The following is a 21121-nucleotide window of genomic DNA, read 5'->3' as shown; positions in this document are numbered from 1 at the left end:
CATCCGACTCGATCTAGAGGTTTTTACTTTACAGAAATTTCTGTCCGTAGTCTGTGGATCGTGTTAGTGCCCTCGGCCAGGGTCAGCAAACACATGCTGAGGACAGGGGAAGAACATCCCTTGCTCCTGATCCCAGACCTTCATGTGATTCACCCAGGACACCCCACTGGGTTCGAACAGCCTCATATGATACACTCTTACTTCAGGTTATACAACAATGTGGAGGATAATGTAAAGTAGGACTTATTTTCTGCTGCTCCACACTTTGGTATACCAACGTATAATAAACCATATCATGCATTAGGCTCGAGTACAGAGCTGACTGTGATACACGCTACATCAAGGCATATTAACTAATTTGTCTATTTATTAGTTAGATTGTTCACACATCAATGTGAGCAGATAAAGAACGGAATGTAAAGAAAATATGGATGCTCTTTCAAACAGACCTTTGATTATCTTTACATTTTCATCAAAATCTTCACAAAAATTTTCTCTTCCTGTTATTCAGAAAATAATTCTGTTTCTTGAGCACTTTCACAGGCGTTAACAATGACCCAGCCTCATGATGATAGTGAATATATGTAACAATAAGCGAGCAAGAAAACTAGGACCGAAATGGCCCCAGTTGAATGTAACCCAAATATAATGCTTCAAATGGCCTCTGGTAGCCGGAATCCCTAGTGTGATATCGGTATTATATGTCCAGATTATTCCGCTGCACTCGGGTCAGGGCGGGAGGGAGACCTAAAGCTGGGTCAGGGACGGAGAAGGACCTGCAGCTGGGACAGAGAGGAGGAGGACCTTCAGCTGGACCAGGGAGCGAGGAGGAGGAGCAGCATCTGTGCCAGGGAGGGAAGGAGGGAACACCTGTGGGTGTGCCAGGGAGGGAGAGGGACCTACAGCTGGGCTAGTGAGGGGGAGAGGCCACGCCGTCCTGTTTGATTGCCATAATGGTACCCCCGGGGTCTTCACAGCTCCGATAATACAGCGTTCACAAATGAATGGAACTCGTCCTGACCCACCAGGGAGGAGAGGCGGGTGACGCAGGGAGGAGGAGGAGGCCTGGTGGAGGGTGAGAGGGAGGAGGAGCATGATAGAGGGTGTAGAAAAAAGGAAAAATAGGTTAAGAAATGAGAGGGAAAATGAAGAGGGAGGCAAAAGGTTACAGAAGAAGAAGACAAAATGTATAAGAGATGAGGTTTGTTGACCCGCTGTAGAATGCCAACACTTGTGAACCTATATTTACAATGGAAAAGCTAAATAATGGCACTTAGATGTTGACGAAAATCTAATGCATTCACTAATACTCACTGAGGCCACCTGACATCCTGGTGTAGTTGTACCACCTACGAGTTGAGGTATACTACCTCACATTGGTGTAAGCGACCATCTATCTCCATTCTTACTATCTATTCAGCTTGCATCATTGCACCCTACTGTAGAAGTATATGAAATGCTCACAAATTTCCAGTGGAACATGAGTACATTAAATGCAATAGGAGTACATAAAATCCTACATTTCAAGAAGTTAACGAGGCAAAGACTAGACCCCCTGCGACGGAATCCAAAAACAAACTCCAATAGACTAAATCTATCCTACCCCTGAGCCTCGGCCTGCGGCGGTACACGGTGAAAAGAGCCATAAAGATAAACACAATCAAAATAATGCATCAAAAAATGCAGGAAGAAGAACCCAATATCAACTGAATTGTGCGCCCAGCCTCTCACACCGTTCTTTGATGGGAAGCCTTGGGGAAATCCTGGCGTATATTGCCTGAGGCTTTGAGGTCTGGATATTTCTAACCTGGAAATAAAAGCATCACCGCTGGTGCTGTGTTTCATACGTCTCCGACCACATGAGATGACACGGGTATTTGTTTATTTGGGGCCGGGAGGAACGGGAGAAACGAAGAGCCGTAGGGTATATCTGGTAAGAGAGAGAGAGAGAGAGAGAGAGAGAGAGAGAGAGAGAGAGAGAGAGAGAGAGAGAGAGAGAGAGAGAGAGAGAGAGAGAGAGATCGACTGGTAAATGAAAAAGATGTATATGAGAGACAGATAAGTAGAGAGTAAGGGAAGAGACCGACAGACAGAGAGACAGATGGACAGACACACACACATACAAATGCACATACATATATTCATATATTTGTTTATAATTACCCCAGGACCAATTCTTATGAAAGACTCTTCATTCCAAAGCTGTGTTACTGCCAGAGGGAATGATACAGCCTTGTCAAAAGTGACTTTTCACTTTTATATGTGTGTGTGTGTGTGTGTGTGTGTGTGTATGTGTGTGTGTATGTGTGTGTGTGTGTGTGGGTGTGTGTGTGTATGTGTGTGTATGTGTGTATGTGTGTGTGTGTGTGTGTGTGTATGTGTGTGTGTGGAATTACCTATATTCCTTCACTTACAATGCTCTGAGCTGTAAATACCGTGTGTTATGTGCCGTGTGTTGCAGGTGACTTCAGGAAAGTACTACAGTGCCTGGCCCTCACTACACCCAGACTCCTGTACGTACCTGTAGCCAAGGATGACTGTGATGTATACATCCTGACAGTCGAGCTGAATGCATCGTTATCTACTGTATGATCTTTCATTCATGTGTGCCACCCACCCACCTTCCTCATCTACACAACTACGTCACTGATCTATCCTCCTACATGGTTCTTACATGGTATAGCTTCGCCGTCGTCATCTGCTACACTGTCATCCTTGCCTTAACAAAGACTTTCTTCTGGAAACCATTTCAGCCAAAGTCTTCGTCCTCCAGTAACACTGATCATCTTTAGCTCATCATCGCCTCTCGTCCTCACGTTTGATCTCAAAAGGAAAAAAATATAATTAAAGTCATAAACAAGAGACAACTGAGGATTTTCTCCTGAGACTTGGCTACGTCATTGGTGACCATAATTTTGTTTATACCGAATATTCAATTCCCGGGATCCGGATAACAATGGGACCTGATTCTTTTGTACCTTCTTAACCGGATCAGTTACGCTTGTTTAACCGGTTGCGAGAGGAAGGTTTGCTGGACAAAGCCTTTTATGCCGACACAAAGGAACTTCACACAAGGAACACTCAACACGGTATCCGTCTTTGAATACTCTCCTTTAACCGGACTGTAGGAACCTCGCTTAACTGGATTATGGGAAATGTTATGAACTACTTTAACAATTTTGTTGTGTATACCAGAGAAAGGGTTACCCTCCAGACCAAATGTGAATGACAAATGGAGAAGACTTGGCCTCCAATTCATCGCTACGCAACCTCTCTCTCTCTCTCTCTCTCTCTCTCTCTCTCTCTCTCTCTCTCTCTCTCTCTCTCTCTCTCTCTCTCTCTCTCTCTCTCTCTCTCTCTCCTTAATTCACATCATTCTCCCTCCTGCGTCTCACCACATCACCCATTTCCTTTCGTCCAATGCCTCTTATCCCTCCCCCACCTGCCTCCAACCCTCACCTCGCTCCTCGCACTCTCATCCCTTGCTCCAAGGTTGACTCAATATCTACTTACCCTGAGTCCCTAACTTCCACTTTATAGTTACTAAGTGGCTTTCGTTGTACATCCCTGCAACATAAACAGTACAGAATACCTCCACTTTGAAAACATTTACTTAATATATCCATCTCAGAGCACACTACTAATTAGAGGAAAGAATAATCGTGTAGGATACTTCCACTTACATCAAACGAAACCTAAACAGGATTAATCCAGTTTCATAACCCAACTCTTAGCCTTACGTAACAACACCACTTACATTAATTAATCCCAGTGTTAAGGGTTAGGCTTGAACCAACCTGTTCTCCACGGCTGGCCAAATAAGATTACACCTCCGACAAGAATTGGTTTCATCAACCCTCGGCTAAAATCCAGAGTCCCTCCTGGAACGCGTATCCAAATTAGCTTCCACTGGAAGGCTGTAACACGGGTTTCAGATGAACTTGTCTGGTTTACCGCGTATGGTTTTATTAGTTTACCTGTATAGTTTACTATGAATGCTATTGTTTACTTACCTGTTTATGGTTTATCTTGATATATACCAAACACTTACTTGATTTCCCAGGAATAACTCCCCTCTGGACCCTGGGATCACATCAAAGTTCATTTATAGTTTTATCTGAAAATACGAACAGGCAAATATAGGTATTTAAAGTTAAGGGATAAAAGGTCACAAATATGACGCATACTTTATATACATTACTTACGTATGTTATAGTATCCACATACGTTATGTATGGCATCTTCAGAATATCTGTATCTCACATTTAAATGTCAGGCATTTGGAGGAGACCAGGTGATGGACGTCAGAGACTCATGGTAAGTGGGTCTTGATCCATTACACTTGAGTCACATACTCGTAGTGTGTGACTCGTGTATAATGGAGTCTGTCTGTGGTTATGTCATAACTTGAACTGGCAGTTCAAAGTGACCCGTCTATACCTCACATGTTTACCTAATGTTTGAGATCTGTCAAAGTCCTTCTGAAATTCTACAATACATGTAGAAAGTCTTCTTTAAGAGCTTTTTCTTTGTACTCTATATTAGTCCAACAGTTTCCTTTTTTTTCTTTTTGAAGTTTGACTTTGTTCGTGAAGACTTTTGAATTGTTGACGGTATTTCTCGAGAAAGAATCTTTACTCCATAGGATTCGACACCCAGGGTCTTGAGTTACTAACCCAAGGTTATGTTACCACACAGCCACCGCCACCATTAACACAGGGAATAGGAAAATACAGAGTAATACTTCACAGAGATATTTTCATTGTTTTTATTTCAAATTATAACATCCTCTGGGTCACAAAACACTCAGTGATTATACACTTCTCTCTTCTTTTTTTCCGTGATGAAACGTACGTAGAGTTCTTAGTTTGTGCTGAGGGAAGAGTGGACACTTGATGAACACACCTGAAGCTCATCCTCCTCATACCACATGTAGATCCTCGAGTAATTGGCTCTCACATCCTTCAAGTCAGAGGACAGATGGAGCTGATGGTTTCATCAAGGACGCTCACTTCCATCACTCACTATGAGAGCGAGAGAGTGAACAAAAACACCTACATATAAAAATAGTTTGAACAAATAAGATCCAAGAAAAGAACAGTACAGCTCTCTACTATAATGAACAAATCACAAAAGCAAAAATACAATACAGTAAAGATATAGGAGTTTGTTCTTCAAGCCACAGAGAACACGTGGACATTTGCCCTTAGTCATATTTTTTTTCTGTTGATAACATATAAACATATAAATCAGTGGCCACTGAAGACAATGAGAATAGAAGAGACAGCCAAGTAAACTGTCTGTAAGTTACAAAAATACAGAAGCGCAAAGTTGATGAAAAAGAATATTGAAGATTTGAGCGAATCATCTTTTTTATTCTAAGATTTCATGTTCTTCTAATGAATTTTTGATCCAATGAATAGTTTGATTATTCAGAAATCTTAGACAACTCATTATTCTTTCATATCATCATATTATATATATATATATATATATATATATATATATATATATATATATATATATATATATATGAAACGTCTGTATGGGGGTAGATTATAACATTCTTCTGAAAGAAAAAACACAAAAATATTCCCTTTTCTCCTTATTTCCTTGACCCAGGTAATGACCATCTTAGACGACTAAAATATAGCATAAAAAACGTATGATGGTAAGAAAATACTTAGCATATCAAATGAAATATATTTCAGATTTCTAGCGACTGAATATTTCACAAAAGACATATTCCTGAACTAACTTCAGATCTGATGGTAGGTTATTCGTCTCAAAATGTTACATCACCTTATCACACTTCATTTATAAACTTTTGGCCTCATTGACTTTCATATTAGACTAATGGTAGTTAGCAATCAAGGAGAAAACATGATCACATGATCTATCATCTATTCACAACATGGGTAAATAAATACATCTGAATGGACATAAGACTTATGACCCCAGCACACGTCAATAATCTCACGAACACCAAACTCAACATAGAAACTTTGGATCAACAACACACTTACAGACACACACTCATCTTTCTGTGACACGAGCCAATAGGAAACACTAATCACACAACCACTTATATTACTATGATGACACTCATTACTGATATGATTGTTATACTTTATCATGATCATGATTACTCTCATTCTGAGTCATCATGATTTAGGGTAATGATTCTATTTATTGACACAGTAAAGCGATTCGATTGCCTCGTGTGGTCTATGGCAGGAAGACTCACAAAAAGGCCCTTAGGGTTGGGTTGGGAAGGGGTGTTAATCGTCTCACTAAGGAAGGAAGGAAGGGAGAAGGGAGGAGGTAGATGGAATAGGGAAGGAGGTAGGAAAGGATGGAGGTGTGTGGGGTCAGGGAGAGTAAGGAGTATGAGGGAGAGGGATCGAGATATTTAGAGATAATCAGCTTTCCTGATGCCTGGGAATTTCATTTGTGTTTACCATCTCTAACCTCCTTTTGTATCGTTCGTCGACTACAGAAAGGAAAGAAATAAGTAATCATATAAAATCAGAAGTTGAAATAGCAAGAGAATTTTCGATCCATGTTATTTCAGTATAACTACACCATATGATTAACATACCCTCTGTGTGGGTAGATGTTGGGTCTATGACCATTTGGATAACATGAAGTTCGTCGATAAACAGAATGATCATTGTTGAGCATTACTGAAGGTACGAAATAATTAGTCTCAGAAAAAGTTTTTAGTAATCTTTTTTAGTTTATGAGTAATTAACGATGCAATTTCATTTTGTTCAGTCTTTTGGTCCTTCCTTGCTGTGGCATACACCTATATGCCTCCATATACTCGAACAGTTGATTTTGTTGAAACAGATCTTCAGACGAGGCCCTGGAGTGCTCAGATAGACGATAGTCACAACCCTCTCCTCTAGGAATTCAACTTTGTTTACACTTAGTGTTTACACAGTGAACACCGGCCCTCACACAGCATGTGGTCATGTGAGGGACAATGATCCACACTCAGTGTCTGATCACAAGATGGACAAAGATCCATAACAATCTACCACAATCGACCTATATTTCGGCCATCATGACGACAACCAGATCATCGGAAAGAAACGAAATACGTAAACGTACACCCAACTCATGGAATTGCTAATCAAACGAAATACCTTAATTACGTTCACAGTACAGAGATACGTTATCAACTTTGAGCTTAATTACGCTGTCGACAATGGACATGTAAATTTACATACGGCTGTAGGGAAGGAATTGTGTGTTGCAATATTATTAGCCTTTCTGGTGTATAAATCTTATTATTCTTCCCGAATTTGAATGAAAGTTATCATGGGATGCCACACAATACACTACGCCATTAATGTGAAGGAAGTAAGAGCTTTGAAATGAATGCCTGCATCCCTGAGTGTCTGAAATTTACAAAAAGGCTCCGGAATTATGAGTGATAGATGTACCTCTATAATGAAACATTTAAAGCAGAGATACTAATAGATAGACACACATATACAACAACACTAGGAAGACCATCGAAATTAATGCACGTTAGGATATAGATCATAACCAATTTGACCAGCGTTAGGTTAGGGTTCATAACCAATTTGACCAGCGTTAGGTTAGGGTTCATAACCAATTTGACCAGCGTTAGATAGTACAGTATGACTGGTGTATTAAGTAATAGAAACACTGTCTCACAAATCTAAAATATGTTACAAAATGTTACATAACCAATTCAACTTATTGTGAAATTTACAGTAATACCAATCTTACATATCAGGAGTTACAGAATTACCAAACTATACAGAAACAGTTGTGTGTAACGACCAATATAGACATACCTGTATCATACCAGTCAGTAATGACCTCTCATGACAGTCATCCTACACTATCAGTTATCTCTTCACAAGTGAGTTTACTTCATACATACATGAAAGATACCTTATCTATGAGGTAGCAGTGAGTACATGTGGAGAGACAGCTCACATCTCTCCTCCCACCCAGCACACACGTCTGTGTGTGGTGTCACATTACCTAAACATTCCAAACATCAAAGCGAAACAGAAATTTTTATGTTAACATCATTGAAGCAACTTATGCCATGATCATTTGTAAATCAAGTGTTTTTGATGATATCCACAACAGAATTACATTTATGTACACACACACACACACACACACACACGGATGGAAATCAAAGACCTCAGACCTCTCTCCTCCTACTGTATACATAAGTAAATAAACAGGTAAATACATACAGACATACACACGCACGTAAATCTATTTTTCATGTCAAAAACGTTTGGATTAATAGACACAAAGTAGAGCCTTACAGTTGATTATCCTATTGACTGTACAACCCCCAAGCCTACCTATTCCATACAAACCCACCTAATTACACTAATACTTAACAAAAATGAAAAGAAAATCCTATGAAAGGAAATCTCTTCACAACGCATATCTATATGCAAATGACCCTTCATAATTTATACATGGGTCTTAATAGGAAATTTTCAACCTTGTTATAACTTTGGAATCTAGTAGAGGGCATAGGTTGTAGAGAAGCGTGGCTCTGGTCCAACATGGAGCTCTTGGTTCGTATCCAGCTAAGGGGATACCATGAATGCTCCACTGCGTCTCCCTGAAGCGGACATTTGAACCAGCCGCTTGACCGAACGTTAAGGTATGGAGGGAGAGAGAGGAGGTTCCAGTGACCCGATGAAAATGAATCCCGAACTACTGTCATGACCGCTGTAAATGTAAAGTGTAACAGAAACATTGTTTAACCATTGTAAATAAGGAGGATGAAATTCATAATAGGAAATGTTCCAACCTATTATGTTGCTTGTATTATGGATCATATAATTATTCACTCTAGCGTTGTTGAGGTTCATTGATTCGAAGGAGTTCGAACATAGGAGTCAAACAGGTCATGGCCAGTGGGCTATGTGATTGTTATATCAACCAGACGCTATCATTTGTAGTAGTAACAGAAAAGAAATGGTTCTAAAGTCGACATGAGTCTAGGACATATCAACACACAATGAGGTTGACTTCCAGGGAAAATGTTCAGCGTTGAGTACAGAGCATCTCAAGAGGCCATGGTGTATTTCATGTGTTCCTTCCTCAATAGATATTTTTCTTTTAGTTTCGTTCATTATTGTTGAAGTTTGAGTTTTGAGTAGGAATGAATCTCATAAGATATCTGTGTACGAGTGTCGATTTGTTCTGCATATCTTTTTTATATATTTTTCATTTTTCCCTTGATCAGAGATGCCACGATTTGGGGTGTGTTTACCCATGCGATGTTGGCTACTGTTAGGAATTCGTGTATTCCTATATCATGGAACGAGTTCCATAGAATGTCAGTACACATCAGATATTGAAATTGTCAAAAGCTTTCACATTTTCATCACTAAACACCCAATACCCAATATACCTTCGAGGGCTCCTGTGTGTGGACATGATATTAGCCAACTGTCTCACAGGATCTGTCGGGATTTGAACAAAGGATTGTGCGCTAAGACAGATCTCAAATCCTGCTTCATTTTGATCTGAAATCTTTTAATGCTCAATCCTTGGTGTCCTGAGACGTAAATTTGTCGTAATCATATTTCATATCTACATTTATATGTCCTCCTGGGGAGCTTAGATGGCTTACACACTTCGTGATATGCTCAAACCGAGTATGAAAATTTTTTTGACTTTGAGAGACAAAATTCACAAATTTGATGATGACTTTAGATACTAGAACTGAATATGAATCGGAAGGAAGTTATGGTCACCATGATTCAACTCACAGATGTTCTTTCGATAACAAGATTCATCGTCTGTAATGCCTAATGTTTTGAAGAGGAAGGATTGTCTTCTGGTCGTTTTTGAATAGTCGATCTTGAGAGTATGGAGGGTCATGAGTCTTATCCCGTCCTCCAGTCACCTGCTCCTCGATGGAGAAGGTGGCAAACACACTCCTTATCCAGGCTATCATGTATTTCTTACTGGCATTGTAAACTGATTCAGGAATACTCAAACAAATTGAAGTGGACAGGTTTAAAGTAAGTGCCTAAAGTCTGTTCCTGGGATCTACCTCAAGGATATGTCTCAAGTGCTAGTCCTGAGGGCCCGTTTCAAGGGTTCCTTAAGAAACTGTCCCTATGGTTTGTTCCAAGGGTCTGCCGTAAGGGTCTATCCCAAGGGTATAATACATCGAGGATCGGTCCAAACGTATGATAAGAATAGACAGAAGATAAGGCGGTCACTGATACTAATGACTTATATACTGGATGATATAATGACAAACATGTTGGCAGAAAATCTTTCCCCTCTTATAACTGAATCCGTCAACAAAAGAAAATCTAGATGCTCATACAGGGATCCGGAATCTGTTCATCTCACACGGGAGAAGGGCCAGTTGACCCTATTGTAAGTGTAGAAACAAGTGAATGGATAAACCAAGTTCCAGTCAATTATGATTATCATCCCGCGTCTGTATAGCCTTAGCCAGACACAGGAGAGATGAGATATGTCACTTATAAACATTAAGGAAATCGTGTTCTATATGTCGCCCCAAAGAACATGTCAAGCTTGTTCTTTACTGCTGATTGCAACGTGGAAATTTGTGTGTTGTATATCTGAATGTAATATCCGAAATTGAAGTGCAAATTTTCCGAATTGGTAACGAATATAGTGAGAAGAAGAGAGGTCTTCGCACACTGTATCCACTGTCCGTATATCGTCATAAGACATAAATATAAGCGTTATTCAGATAAATGAAAAAATAACACGAGTCAGGAATATTTTGGTAGCCATATGGAAAATGAGACACAAAGATCCAAGCGCTTTCGTGAGTATTCGCTGTATCCCTGATGATGAGAATACTCATGACAGCGTTCGGATCTCTCTCCTTCATCTATGTGGCTACCGACATATACATGTGTTATTATGACGTTTTCCTGATGCTTAGTTGGCCATACCTTATGACTCTGTTGAAATAAGAGTGATGAAGGTGGAGTACCCATCTTGGATTAACACTAACACTACAAGTGTGTTGGAGTGAAGGATCATCAACGCTTCATGTGTCAGGTATAAACGACGGGACAGGCGTCGGGGAAGGGAGCTCCCTCCTCAAATCTTAGTACAAATCCTGAGTCGTATACTGGATTAGGTGCCAACAGTCCGACTAGCATACGTTATCCAGGCTGAGTCTGTACCACAGATGTATATATATATATATATATATATATATATATATATATATATATATATATATATATATATATATATATATATATATATATACACTTCAAAAAAGAACACTTCAATCAATCCGTTCACTTAGCACTCACTGATTCTTAGAGACACATATATGATGCTGTACTTGGTACAAATGTTAAGCAAAAGCTTCAGTAGGACTAGATTCTTCTATCGTACACACAATACTGAGTTTGTGGTGTGTGTGGTGCAGTGCGGGTCTGGCAGAGTCTCCTCACACTAGCCAGACACCACACAGCCCCACAACCTCCAGAAGACACGGTCCCCGGCAGAAGGTAGTGATGTCTTCCTTAATACTGACGAAGTCTTATAGATAGATACAGTACTAACTTTCAAGCACCATGAAAATATCCAAGATCCTTGAGTTTACTCGTCCTTTCTCCAGATATTTATTAAACACATAAACATACTCACAAAAGGTCCTCCTCAAGATTCATATTGTCTGGTGACTCCATAAAAACGTTTAGATCGACTTACAAACGTTTCTGAAACACGTTTCTGTATCCCGCAAGCGTCCGGAATATCATACACATTCGTCAAGATAACGTTCAGCACTACGCGTAGTGGTCACGAGACACACGTCAGCCTGACGTCTTCAGAATGTGCTCTCAGTCAGGCGTGGGGTACTGGCCAAAAGTGGGGACCCCTCGCAGGAGTCACCCGTGTCGTAGAGGATGGTCGATGGCGGTGGCAGCTCACCGAGTCCTGAGTCCGACCCCATGTCCTCTTGAGGCTCCTGTGCGGGTATGGGCGTCACCCGCAGGGAGTCCTCTCTATGGGAGGAGGAGGAGGAGGTCTCGTGGACGGACGGGACCTCGTGGGTGGTGTGGGCGTTGAGGGTGAGTGGTTTGAGGACGAGGGCGTTCTCTACGTCTCCCGCGTCAGGTGGCGCATCGTACCAGCCGGAGGCGGTGTTGGTGGTGTTGGTGTGCGCACGAGACAGGTTCTGGTGGGGGTGGCGAGGCTGCTGAAGCTCCACCACAGCTAAGCTCATCGTCACAGACAGCTGGGGACGACACCACACAAGACACCATGGTCACTAACATCATTATTAGTAATAGCTTCCACACAGTGGTATGAATAATGATATATACTCAGGATGATGAGGGGGTGGGCACTGGATAAAATGGGTTGGAGTGATGTGGTATACGGGGAGAGGGCGACATGCTATCCATAGGATGAACCAATGCAGTCAAAAGTTTAAAAACACGTTCTAGAATGATATAGATAGATATAGATATAGATCTTCCATGAACATCAACCATGGGAATGTTGCAATAAAATCTTTGAAATTAGCAGTGAAGTTGGAATTTCACATGGAAGTGTTCTGACCATCCTCCATGAGATTTGAGCAGATCTAAAGTATCTGGTTAAGGATTCTTAGGAGCCTCAGCCATCAGCATACGCAATAGAAAATTGTCTCAAGTCGTGAACTGTATGAAATCGATCCAGCTCACTTTCTTTCCCCGTCAGGTTGCAGTAATGTTGAGAGAGATTTTCCTGGTTGACTAAGAGCCGTACAGAACAGCAGTCACAGGTGACCATTACGTTGGTGTGATTCGAAAATATTGTAATATGATCATATATGTGGACAACTGAGAGACGTTAACTAAAGGCAAGAAGAGATGATCAAGGAAATAGAAGTAACTGGGGTGAAGGGAGGAGTACTGAAGAAAGAATAAAGATTCAGGATTGAGTTGGGGAGTAGGGAGTTAGGAGGAAAGATGCAAGAGTGAGTTGGGAGGAGTGGGGGAGTAATGAGGAATGGATGAGAAAGCAGGAGTGAGTGGAGGAGTTATGAATACAGTATCAGGAGGCAGGAGTGAGTGGAGGAGTTATGAATACAGTATCAGGAGGCAGGAGTGAGTGGGTGAGTTATGAGTATCAGGAAGCAGGAGTGAGTGAGGATGAGTAAGGGACGACGGACAGCTAGGGAGAAAGAGAGAGAGAGAGGGGTATCATATGTCACGTGAGGGAGGCAATATAAGCCAGTAGCATCTGGTGGGAAGCAGGCAGATGTGAGGCTCTGTAGAGATTGGTGGCACGGCAGGCTGGGTACTGCTTGTGGAGGGGGACCGTCAGAGGACAGAGGGAGAGAATGGGAGGGATAGCCACAAGATACAGAGAGGAAGGGAAGGAGGGAGGGAAAGTCACAGGACACAGGGAGGGAGGGAACTTCACAAGGAGGAGGTTGGGAGGGAAGAGAGAGTAAAGGTGGGGTTTAGGACAGTAAAAGTCAAGGCAATAGATTAAGAGAGGGAGGCAGTGTGGTAGATAAAGAGGCCAAGAATTATGGAAAAGGAAGGAAAACAGGAAAATTAAGGAAAGGAAGGTAATAAAAGGTAAGAAGAAGGAAGAGGAGACAGTAAAGATGGTAAGGAAGGAGGAGGAGGATGACTAGAGTAAGAGGATAAGGAAGAGTGGTGGAGAGAGAGAGAGAGAGAGAGAGAGAGAGAACTCGAGTAAGAAAATTATGGAGATTAGTGATTATAGTGTGTTTGTGAGAGAGAGCAAAATAAGGACACGACGCGAAGGAGCGGAGGGAGAAAAAAGAAATCTAATTTCGGAAAGGCATAAGAAAATTAGCGAAGATTGATTGCTGCCAGAGTGGAACAAAAAGGCTGAGGAAAAAAAAATGTGCAGAGGGCGCTCATCACGACGGTGGTATACAGTAAAGCAGTGTAAACCAGGGCCACGAGAGAGGCATATCACACGTCGGGGGTACTCAGTAGACCAGTGTAAATTAAGTCCATGTGTGTGTGTGTGTGTGTGTGTGTGAACTTCTTGACTTCGCCGCACATTTCAACCAATTAAAGGCAATTATAGAGTAATCATACAAGATGAAGGTCAGGCAACGTGACTGACTAGGGAGGGGAACACTGGTGGGCTGTAAACTCTTCCTGTACTGGGGCGGCAATACATGGGTATGGGAAAGTTTGGCTTTACTTACACTTTATCTATTGTTGTCAGTGACAGTGCTGCACCCCAGCCTTTTATAACTACCAACATACTTAGGTTAATCCCTTACGCACACACACGGGCCTCTGTAGTGTAGTGGTTAGCCTTACTGACCATGAGTCCGGGGTTGGGTCTGTATGGGTTCGAATGCTAGGGGGGACAGTCGGCCTACACCCAAGCTATGTGTTCATCATCCATGTTTCTCTCTCTCTCTCTCTCTCTCTCTCTCTCTCTCTCTACAACGACAGTTTCTGTGTTGATGACAAACGCCCCACTAGTGGGAGGTCCTCCCCCCCCCTCCAGTGTTATCATCAGTCACTGATCGGAAGGGTTGCTCATCTGTCACCACCGCTGATGAGGCTGTCCCTTTCACAGCATCTTGTGGGGCACAGACACAGCTCTATACAACATCTGGTGCCTTGTGGGGCACAGACACAGCTCTATACAACATCTGGTGCCTTGTGGGGCACAGACACAGCTCTATACAACATCTGGCGCTCTGTGGAAACTTTTCGTAGATTTCCAAATCTATGACTTTCCTTATCCGAAAGGCTCCTGCTGATATATGACCTCCGGGGTCCAGTGGTTAGCACTACTGCACCGTATGTACAGACCTCCCAGAGTCGAGCCCACGTGAGTTCGAATCCTGGTTGCCTCAGTCGGTCCGCAGTTCATCCGGCTGTTCATCCTCCATTCTGGATTTGGGTACTTCGTTCTAATGTGTGTGTGTGTGTATGTGTGTGTGTGTTTAATCGGAGTCGGGTAGAACTCACCTCTCTATACTATACAAAGATTAAATACACACACACACACACACACACATATGCAGACACAAACATACGCATGCACTTACGTACATAAATATTCGATATTCCTTTACCAGGTTTCCTTGGGGGAGACTAAAGTCCAAGAATTTCTCAAAAACTGAAGCGGAGGATAAATCTCTGCCAATGACACGAGTGGAAGTCAATAGACAAGGTTGAAAAAAGAAACTTTCACACGTCGAGACATTCTAAAGAAGTCTCATTCGTCTCTATTGCAGAAGTCATGCATGAAATGCTTCAGAAACACCCTCCCGTCCACCTCCTTTTCCTCCAGGTCCGCCCGTCCTCCTCCTCCTCCTCCAGGTCCTCCCGTCCTCCTCCTACTCCTCCACCAGGTTCTCCCGTCCTCCTCCTCCCCCTCTAGGTCCTCTGTGTGACCAGACTGTTGCTTCGGTAAGGCTCTTCAGGTCCATGCAAAAATCTTTTACGGCTCAGGTCTGGACACCTGAGCTCCTGCACTTCTTACGCTATTTAGCGGGCTGATGTTTGGATTCTTTCTTACATTGTTTCCTCTATTTACTTTTAAAGTTCTTAGCATTGGAGACAGACGGGCACAGTATCTTTGTCCGTCCCCTGTCTGTCTTTCTTTTAACTTTTCTCACCTTTTCTCTCTCTCTCTCTCTCTCTCTCTCTCTCTCTCTCTCTCTCTCTCTCTCTCTCTCTCTCTCTCTCTCTCTCTCTCCCTCTCCTGCTCAGGGATAAAGTGTCGGTTGCGAGTTCACAGGAAATCACATGACTCCGGGAAACGTTAACTCTAAGATGATTTTCGGATATGCATCATCATAACACAGTATGGACGGACGGACACCTCCAGATTTCTGAAAGTTACTTCAAAAAACTGATGTGAGCATGATGTATAATGCAGGCGTGTCCCAGTTCGACGAGGGAGTCAGGCAGAAGTTTTGAGCCGTTGACAAAGTTGCTCAACTCCGGGATTTGTGAAGTTAGAAATTCAAACAACAAGAGACCAACTGGCAGAGGTGTGGCACAGCTGTGAGGGATGACCAGAATGGTTCATTATTATACGAGATGTGCATCAGACAGGAAGGCCTATAGGCCTACCCTGTTGAAGCCAGTCGGGTCCTTTTGCTTACACAAAATATTTGAGAAATTTTTTCATCTTGAAAAAGTATACATAAAAGACAATGCTAATGACAAATGGGTTATGATATTTTACAACAGCTTCGTGGTTCTCGCTTACAGAGTCTCATATCTTAAATCTTGATATATTTCATTTACAGTAATAGCGAGGTACTAAACGAGGAATTATGGGACTTTTCTCTTTTGATCGTTTGAATATTTTTCTTTAGAATCTGGGACTATGAGTTGTAGTTTCGATTTTAGAGAAAAGATGTTCGGTGGGGATGAGATGGTGGCTCCACGAGCCAGATATCTACACTGAAGAATATCATCAGCAGAACCGTGTGTGGCTGGATCACAGGATCTGAGAGGAGCGTCACATGTGAACATTCCAGTTTAATTAAGTAGTAACACCTCCTGCTGGTTGGTCGATGAGATCTCCATATAATGAAACATTCCTAACGGTCATGTTCGTCGAGCAACACACACAAGAGATGCGGCCCCACGACCCTACGCAGACCTCCCTGCCCACACAGTACACAAAGGTGACTACAAGTCTGAGTCTTGGGATCAGAATTACACTGAATAGGAAAATAAACAAACCAGGCAAGAGGAAGGGAGGCCGAGCCCATAAACCTCAGTGTTCCATACATGACGTAGTGAGGGAGGGAAGACACGTCAGTGCCACTATGACATTTACTTAATGTGACGGTCCAATATGTCCTTCATAACATGAACGATAAGACGTGCAAGTTCTCGTGTTCTGATACGTCGCTCAGAGGTAATAAAAGTTAGGTGGAACACGACTCGCCTAACTGAAATGTTATATAGAATGATGAGATGACCAGGGAGTTTGGACAAATGTTTGAGAGAATGAATGTGAAAAGTTGATATGTATGAGGTCTGGCATTCATCTACGAGTGAATGCTTGACTGTGTGTTTATCAATGTGTCTGTATGACCCACAACCTCTCCTCACCACCTGTCTCTCTGTGTGACCCACAACCTCTCCTCACCACCTGTCTCTCTGTGTGAAAAGCCACACTATCAACAGACGACGAGTTTCCGTAACTATTCGGTCATCAGAACCAAACTGAAGTCCTGTAATATTTCATTTGACTCGATGCGGTGACCTATGGGAATATCGATGCTGTAGAAGTGAAGAAAAAAAAAGCGTAGAAAAGACAGACTTTTTGAAAATTAAAACAAAAAAGACAGAAAAAAGAAGAAAAGACTGAACATCTGTGTGATGTGCTTAACTGTGCCCCTGTGTTTAAAACAATGCAGTTAAACCTCGTTCCATCAGCAGTGTTGTGTAACCTTAGAAAATAGACTGAGGTTTTTGATGATATTCAGAGGACAGTGAAGAATACTCAGATATGGTACTTATAAACGAGTGCAGGAGAGAGAGACAGACCTGTTATCACCAGGGCTGTGATGTTCAGTGCCTAACAAACCGTAACTGTCATTCGATTAAGTAACTTTCAGCACATGACGACAGGCACAGCAATAGCCCTCCAGCCGTCAACACTCCGATAGAAACTTGTGACTCGCTATTGCCTGACGAAGTTATTGAGGTTCTGACTGACGAAAAATGGAAAAGTTAGAGTTATACCGGCGGTATTGGCTTTCTGGGCGAGTGTTGTAGGCGCAAGTGGAGTGGAAAAGCAGAAAACCTGCTTGAAAATTGTGGTGGATGATGCTTCTTGATTAAGTATTTTTCCGTTGGGCGATTAATTCATATGTCTATACATGGTGGATGTCTAAAGTTAGGTCGTAATCAATGTTCTGTTACTTTGGATTACACGAAATGATCTACTCATGTTTCTGAACATATTTGGTACGGGGAGAGAGAGAGAGAGAGAGAGAGAGAGAGAGAGAGAGAGAGAGAGAGAGAGAGAGAGAGAGAGAGAGAGAGAGAGAGAGAGAGAGAGAGAGAGAGGGGAATACCCAGACACATGAAGACAGTGACATACAGACGATCTCGTCCATCACTAAGTAAAGGGTTGCTCCACCTGGTTGTTCAGGTCGTTCATCTCGTCGCACATGGACTTGTCGTGGACTGAGAGGCAGGTGGTCTGGGCGGCCGAGCCGTTGATCTTGGCCGTCGTGGTAGGGAGGCTGGACGACATGCCCCGCGGGGCGACCGCCTCTGCTCTCCTTCGGCCCCCGGGGGGAATCGTCCCCTGTGTGCCCGGCCCCCTGCTGTGGGAGAGAGGCAGGGAGAGTAGGTAGTAAGAGATGGAGAATGGTAGTGATGGTGATGGGGGAAAGTGAGAATGGTGGTGATGAGAGATGAAGTAGTGGTGAGGGAGGAGGAGTGGTGGTGATGGAGGAGTGGTAGTGAGGGTAAGAGAGTCTTCATGAGAGGTGAGGAGAGAGGGGTGATGAGTGGGAGGGAGAGTGATGAGAAGACGGGATGATAAGAGTAAGAGTTGGTGATGATAAAAGAAGAGACATGATGGAGGAAATACAGAAATTACTTAAAAGAAAGTTTTTGTGAAGTGAATGAATTAAGAGAACAACGATGGAACATAAAGTATACATTGTTATTGCTTTGTGGAGGGAAAGACAGTTAGAAGATTAACATAATAAAGGATGATAATTTCTTGTCATAATATATGTAAATTTATACAAAATTCTAAAGGAAGAACCCAGCGTGACATGCTCTGTGTATCCTGCTCATGTGTTGAAGAAAAGATTACGTAAATACTGTACTGAAAGCTGCTGGAATATACAGATTGAAATGGATTACTTTTCATCCAATCTGTGAGAAATTTGAAACTATGAATTATTAGATATTTAAGACTAGCAATCCACAACAAGTGACTGCTGGGAGGGAATAGACAGCAGAACGTACCTGAAGTAAGGAAGCAGAGGAGAAGGATAATGATTAAATGTGCCACATGCCTGACTTGTGTACTATGGTCCGCTCCAGGATAACACGGTCCGTGTGGCACTCTTGGCCCTCCTGTACGGCACTCCAGCCTCGCACACACACCCTGCGTGGCACTAGCCTCCCTGTGTTGCCACACACTACACTAACCCCGTCTTTGATAGCATCAAGGTAAGTGTACGAGGTATAGCATCATGTTTACACTCTGGTAAATAGTAAGGGTGCGTGCGCGCGCGCGCGTACGTGTGTGTGTGTGTGTGTGTGTGTGTGTGTGTGTGTGTGTGTGTGTGTGTGTGTCCGTTCACAGACCCACCTCTCCCCTTCCCTTCCTCTCAGACTTTGTAAATCAATTCTCCTTATTTACCCACACATTTACCCACAGGCCGGATTACTTTATTTTCTCTTCTTTCTTCACACACCCTCCTTCCTTCCCTTCTTTAATCACACTCTCTCTCTCTCTCTCTCTCTCTCTCTCTCTCTCTCTCTCTCTCTCTCTCTCTCTCTCTCTCTCTCTCTCTCTGGCGTGTGATAAGGGTGTTGACGATGTCATACATAATTATGTTGCTTGGCAGATCTCACTCGGTGGCAAGTTTATGGTACTGCCACGTCGCCTTCAGTTGATAAATGATAATTGAGAGTGATAACAGCAATGATAACAATAATACTAATGATGATGATAATGATAATAGATGTATATCTGAATATGATAAAAAAATAGTCTAAAATGAGTTTTCTAAGTGACCTACCGAGCAACCAGACATAAATTCGAGTTTTAAGATAGTTTTTGTGAGACTTACAAGTTAGATAATAACTTTCTGTTTGGGTTTAGGAATAGAGGGAGAGAAGATTGATGAACCGCTGCTTTGTGTCGACCAACGAGACTCTACACTTTCCCCAGGACCTCTCCCGTTCAGAGAGAGAGAGAGAGAGAGAGAGAGAGAGAGAGAGAGAGAGAGAGAGAGAGAGAGAGAGAGAGAGAGAGAGAGTCTCCGCAGTCATCCTCGAAAACTCAGATGAAAATAACTAGACGTACTCACCTCAGACTCCGTCATCAAATGGAATATCGAGCCTTACAAGTGCTCGAGTCAGAGGTACAGGACGCACTCACCTGAAGTACGTCCTCGAGTGTGAGAACGCTGAGTGGAAATTGAAGCCCTTCTCGCTCTCTTTGTTCAGTCGCCAGCGATGCCAGATCTTCCGCAGCTCTGACCTCACCTCCGCGTTCAGTAAGCAGTACAGGGTCGCCACGAAGAAACCCTGGCGAAGGGTGAGGCAGGGAATGGTGTCTGGTAAAACTGGATTACTATACAGGTTATCAAACAGAGTATCAAGTGCTTCCTACTTACTTTGAGTCTACTTAAATCTAAGTGTGTAGTGAGTTTTTCCAAAGGTTAAGGGTATCAAGTAAGGGATTCGAAACTGAATATGAAATATCTTTCATTCATGAACTGAACCAAGCAAGCAAAGACATCTTTGCATGTCTACAACTTTATTGTTAGTTGTTTTCATCTCTCTCTCTCTCTCTCTCTCTCTCTCTCTCTCCTAATGTCTACATGAGGTTTTACTGAGGTTTTACTATGTGCGTATGAGAGTCGTTAGACATGTGTATATCAATCTATTTTTATATGCATGTATATGACGTGTGTATGTATGCGTATAAGCGTATGTAAGTATGCACGTGCGTCCTAGAATGTCTCCATGTGACTGTAAAAGTATGTTAGCCATACCTCGTGTTATACGCATGCCTCTGTATTGTCATACAAATGTATATATATCTATGCACGCTATGGATCTACACAGACATAATTTATAACCATAATAACCAAGTACCACAATCCATTACCACGACTACCACAATTATGACAACTACCACAATTATGACAACTACCACAATTCCCTTACCTGGAAGGAGGCGAAGAACTGGTCGGTGAAGAGCCACATGAGTTCGATGGTATGGTTCTTACCCATGAAGTACGTGAAGCCCAGCAGGGCGGCGTAATGGACGCCGAAGAGCGGAACCAGAACCAAAGTCGATCTCGCCCACCTCCTGCACCACAGGGAGAAAGGGAGGGGCGTTAGTCCTCGAGAACTGAGAGAGAGAG

The 21121-nt window shown here is 42.5% G+C and overlaps 1 protein-coding gene across 1 annotated transcript in view; it reads right to left on the bottom strand.

The window, feature by feature from the left end:
* Positions 1–5545: 5545 nt before the first annotated feature.
* LOC139755850 (glucagon receptor-like) overlaps positions 5546–21121 on the bottom strand; it is an 86920-nt gene continuing 71344 nt past the window's right edge. Inside the window, exons 10-13 of the mRNA XM_071674467.1 lie at positions 20922–21066; positions 20128–20276; positions 18139–18328; positions 5546–12268 (exon numbers count right to left, since the gene is read on the bottom strand). Coding sequence (XP_071530568.1) covers positions 11858–12268; positions 18139–18328; positions 20128–20276; positions 20922–21066 — 895 coding nt within the window. The 3' untranslated portion in view covers positions 5546–11857. The remainder of the gene's footprint in view (positions 12269–18138; positions 18329–20127; positions 20277–20921; positions 21067–21121) is intronic.

This window comes from Panulirus ornatus, chromosome 20 (genome assembly GCF_036320965.1).
Source record: "Panulirus ornatus isolate Po-2019 chromosome 20, ASM3632096v1, whole genome shotgun sequence".
NCBI classification, from domain to species: domain Eukaryota; kingdom Metazoa; phylum Arthropoda; class Malacostraca; order Decapoda; family Palinuridae; genus Panulirus; species Panulirus ornatus.
This window is presented reverse-complemented; position numbering and strand designations above follow the sequence as displayed.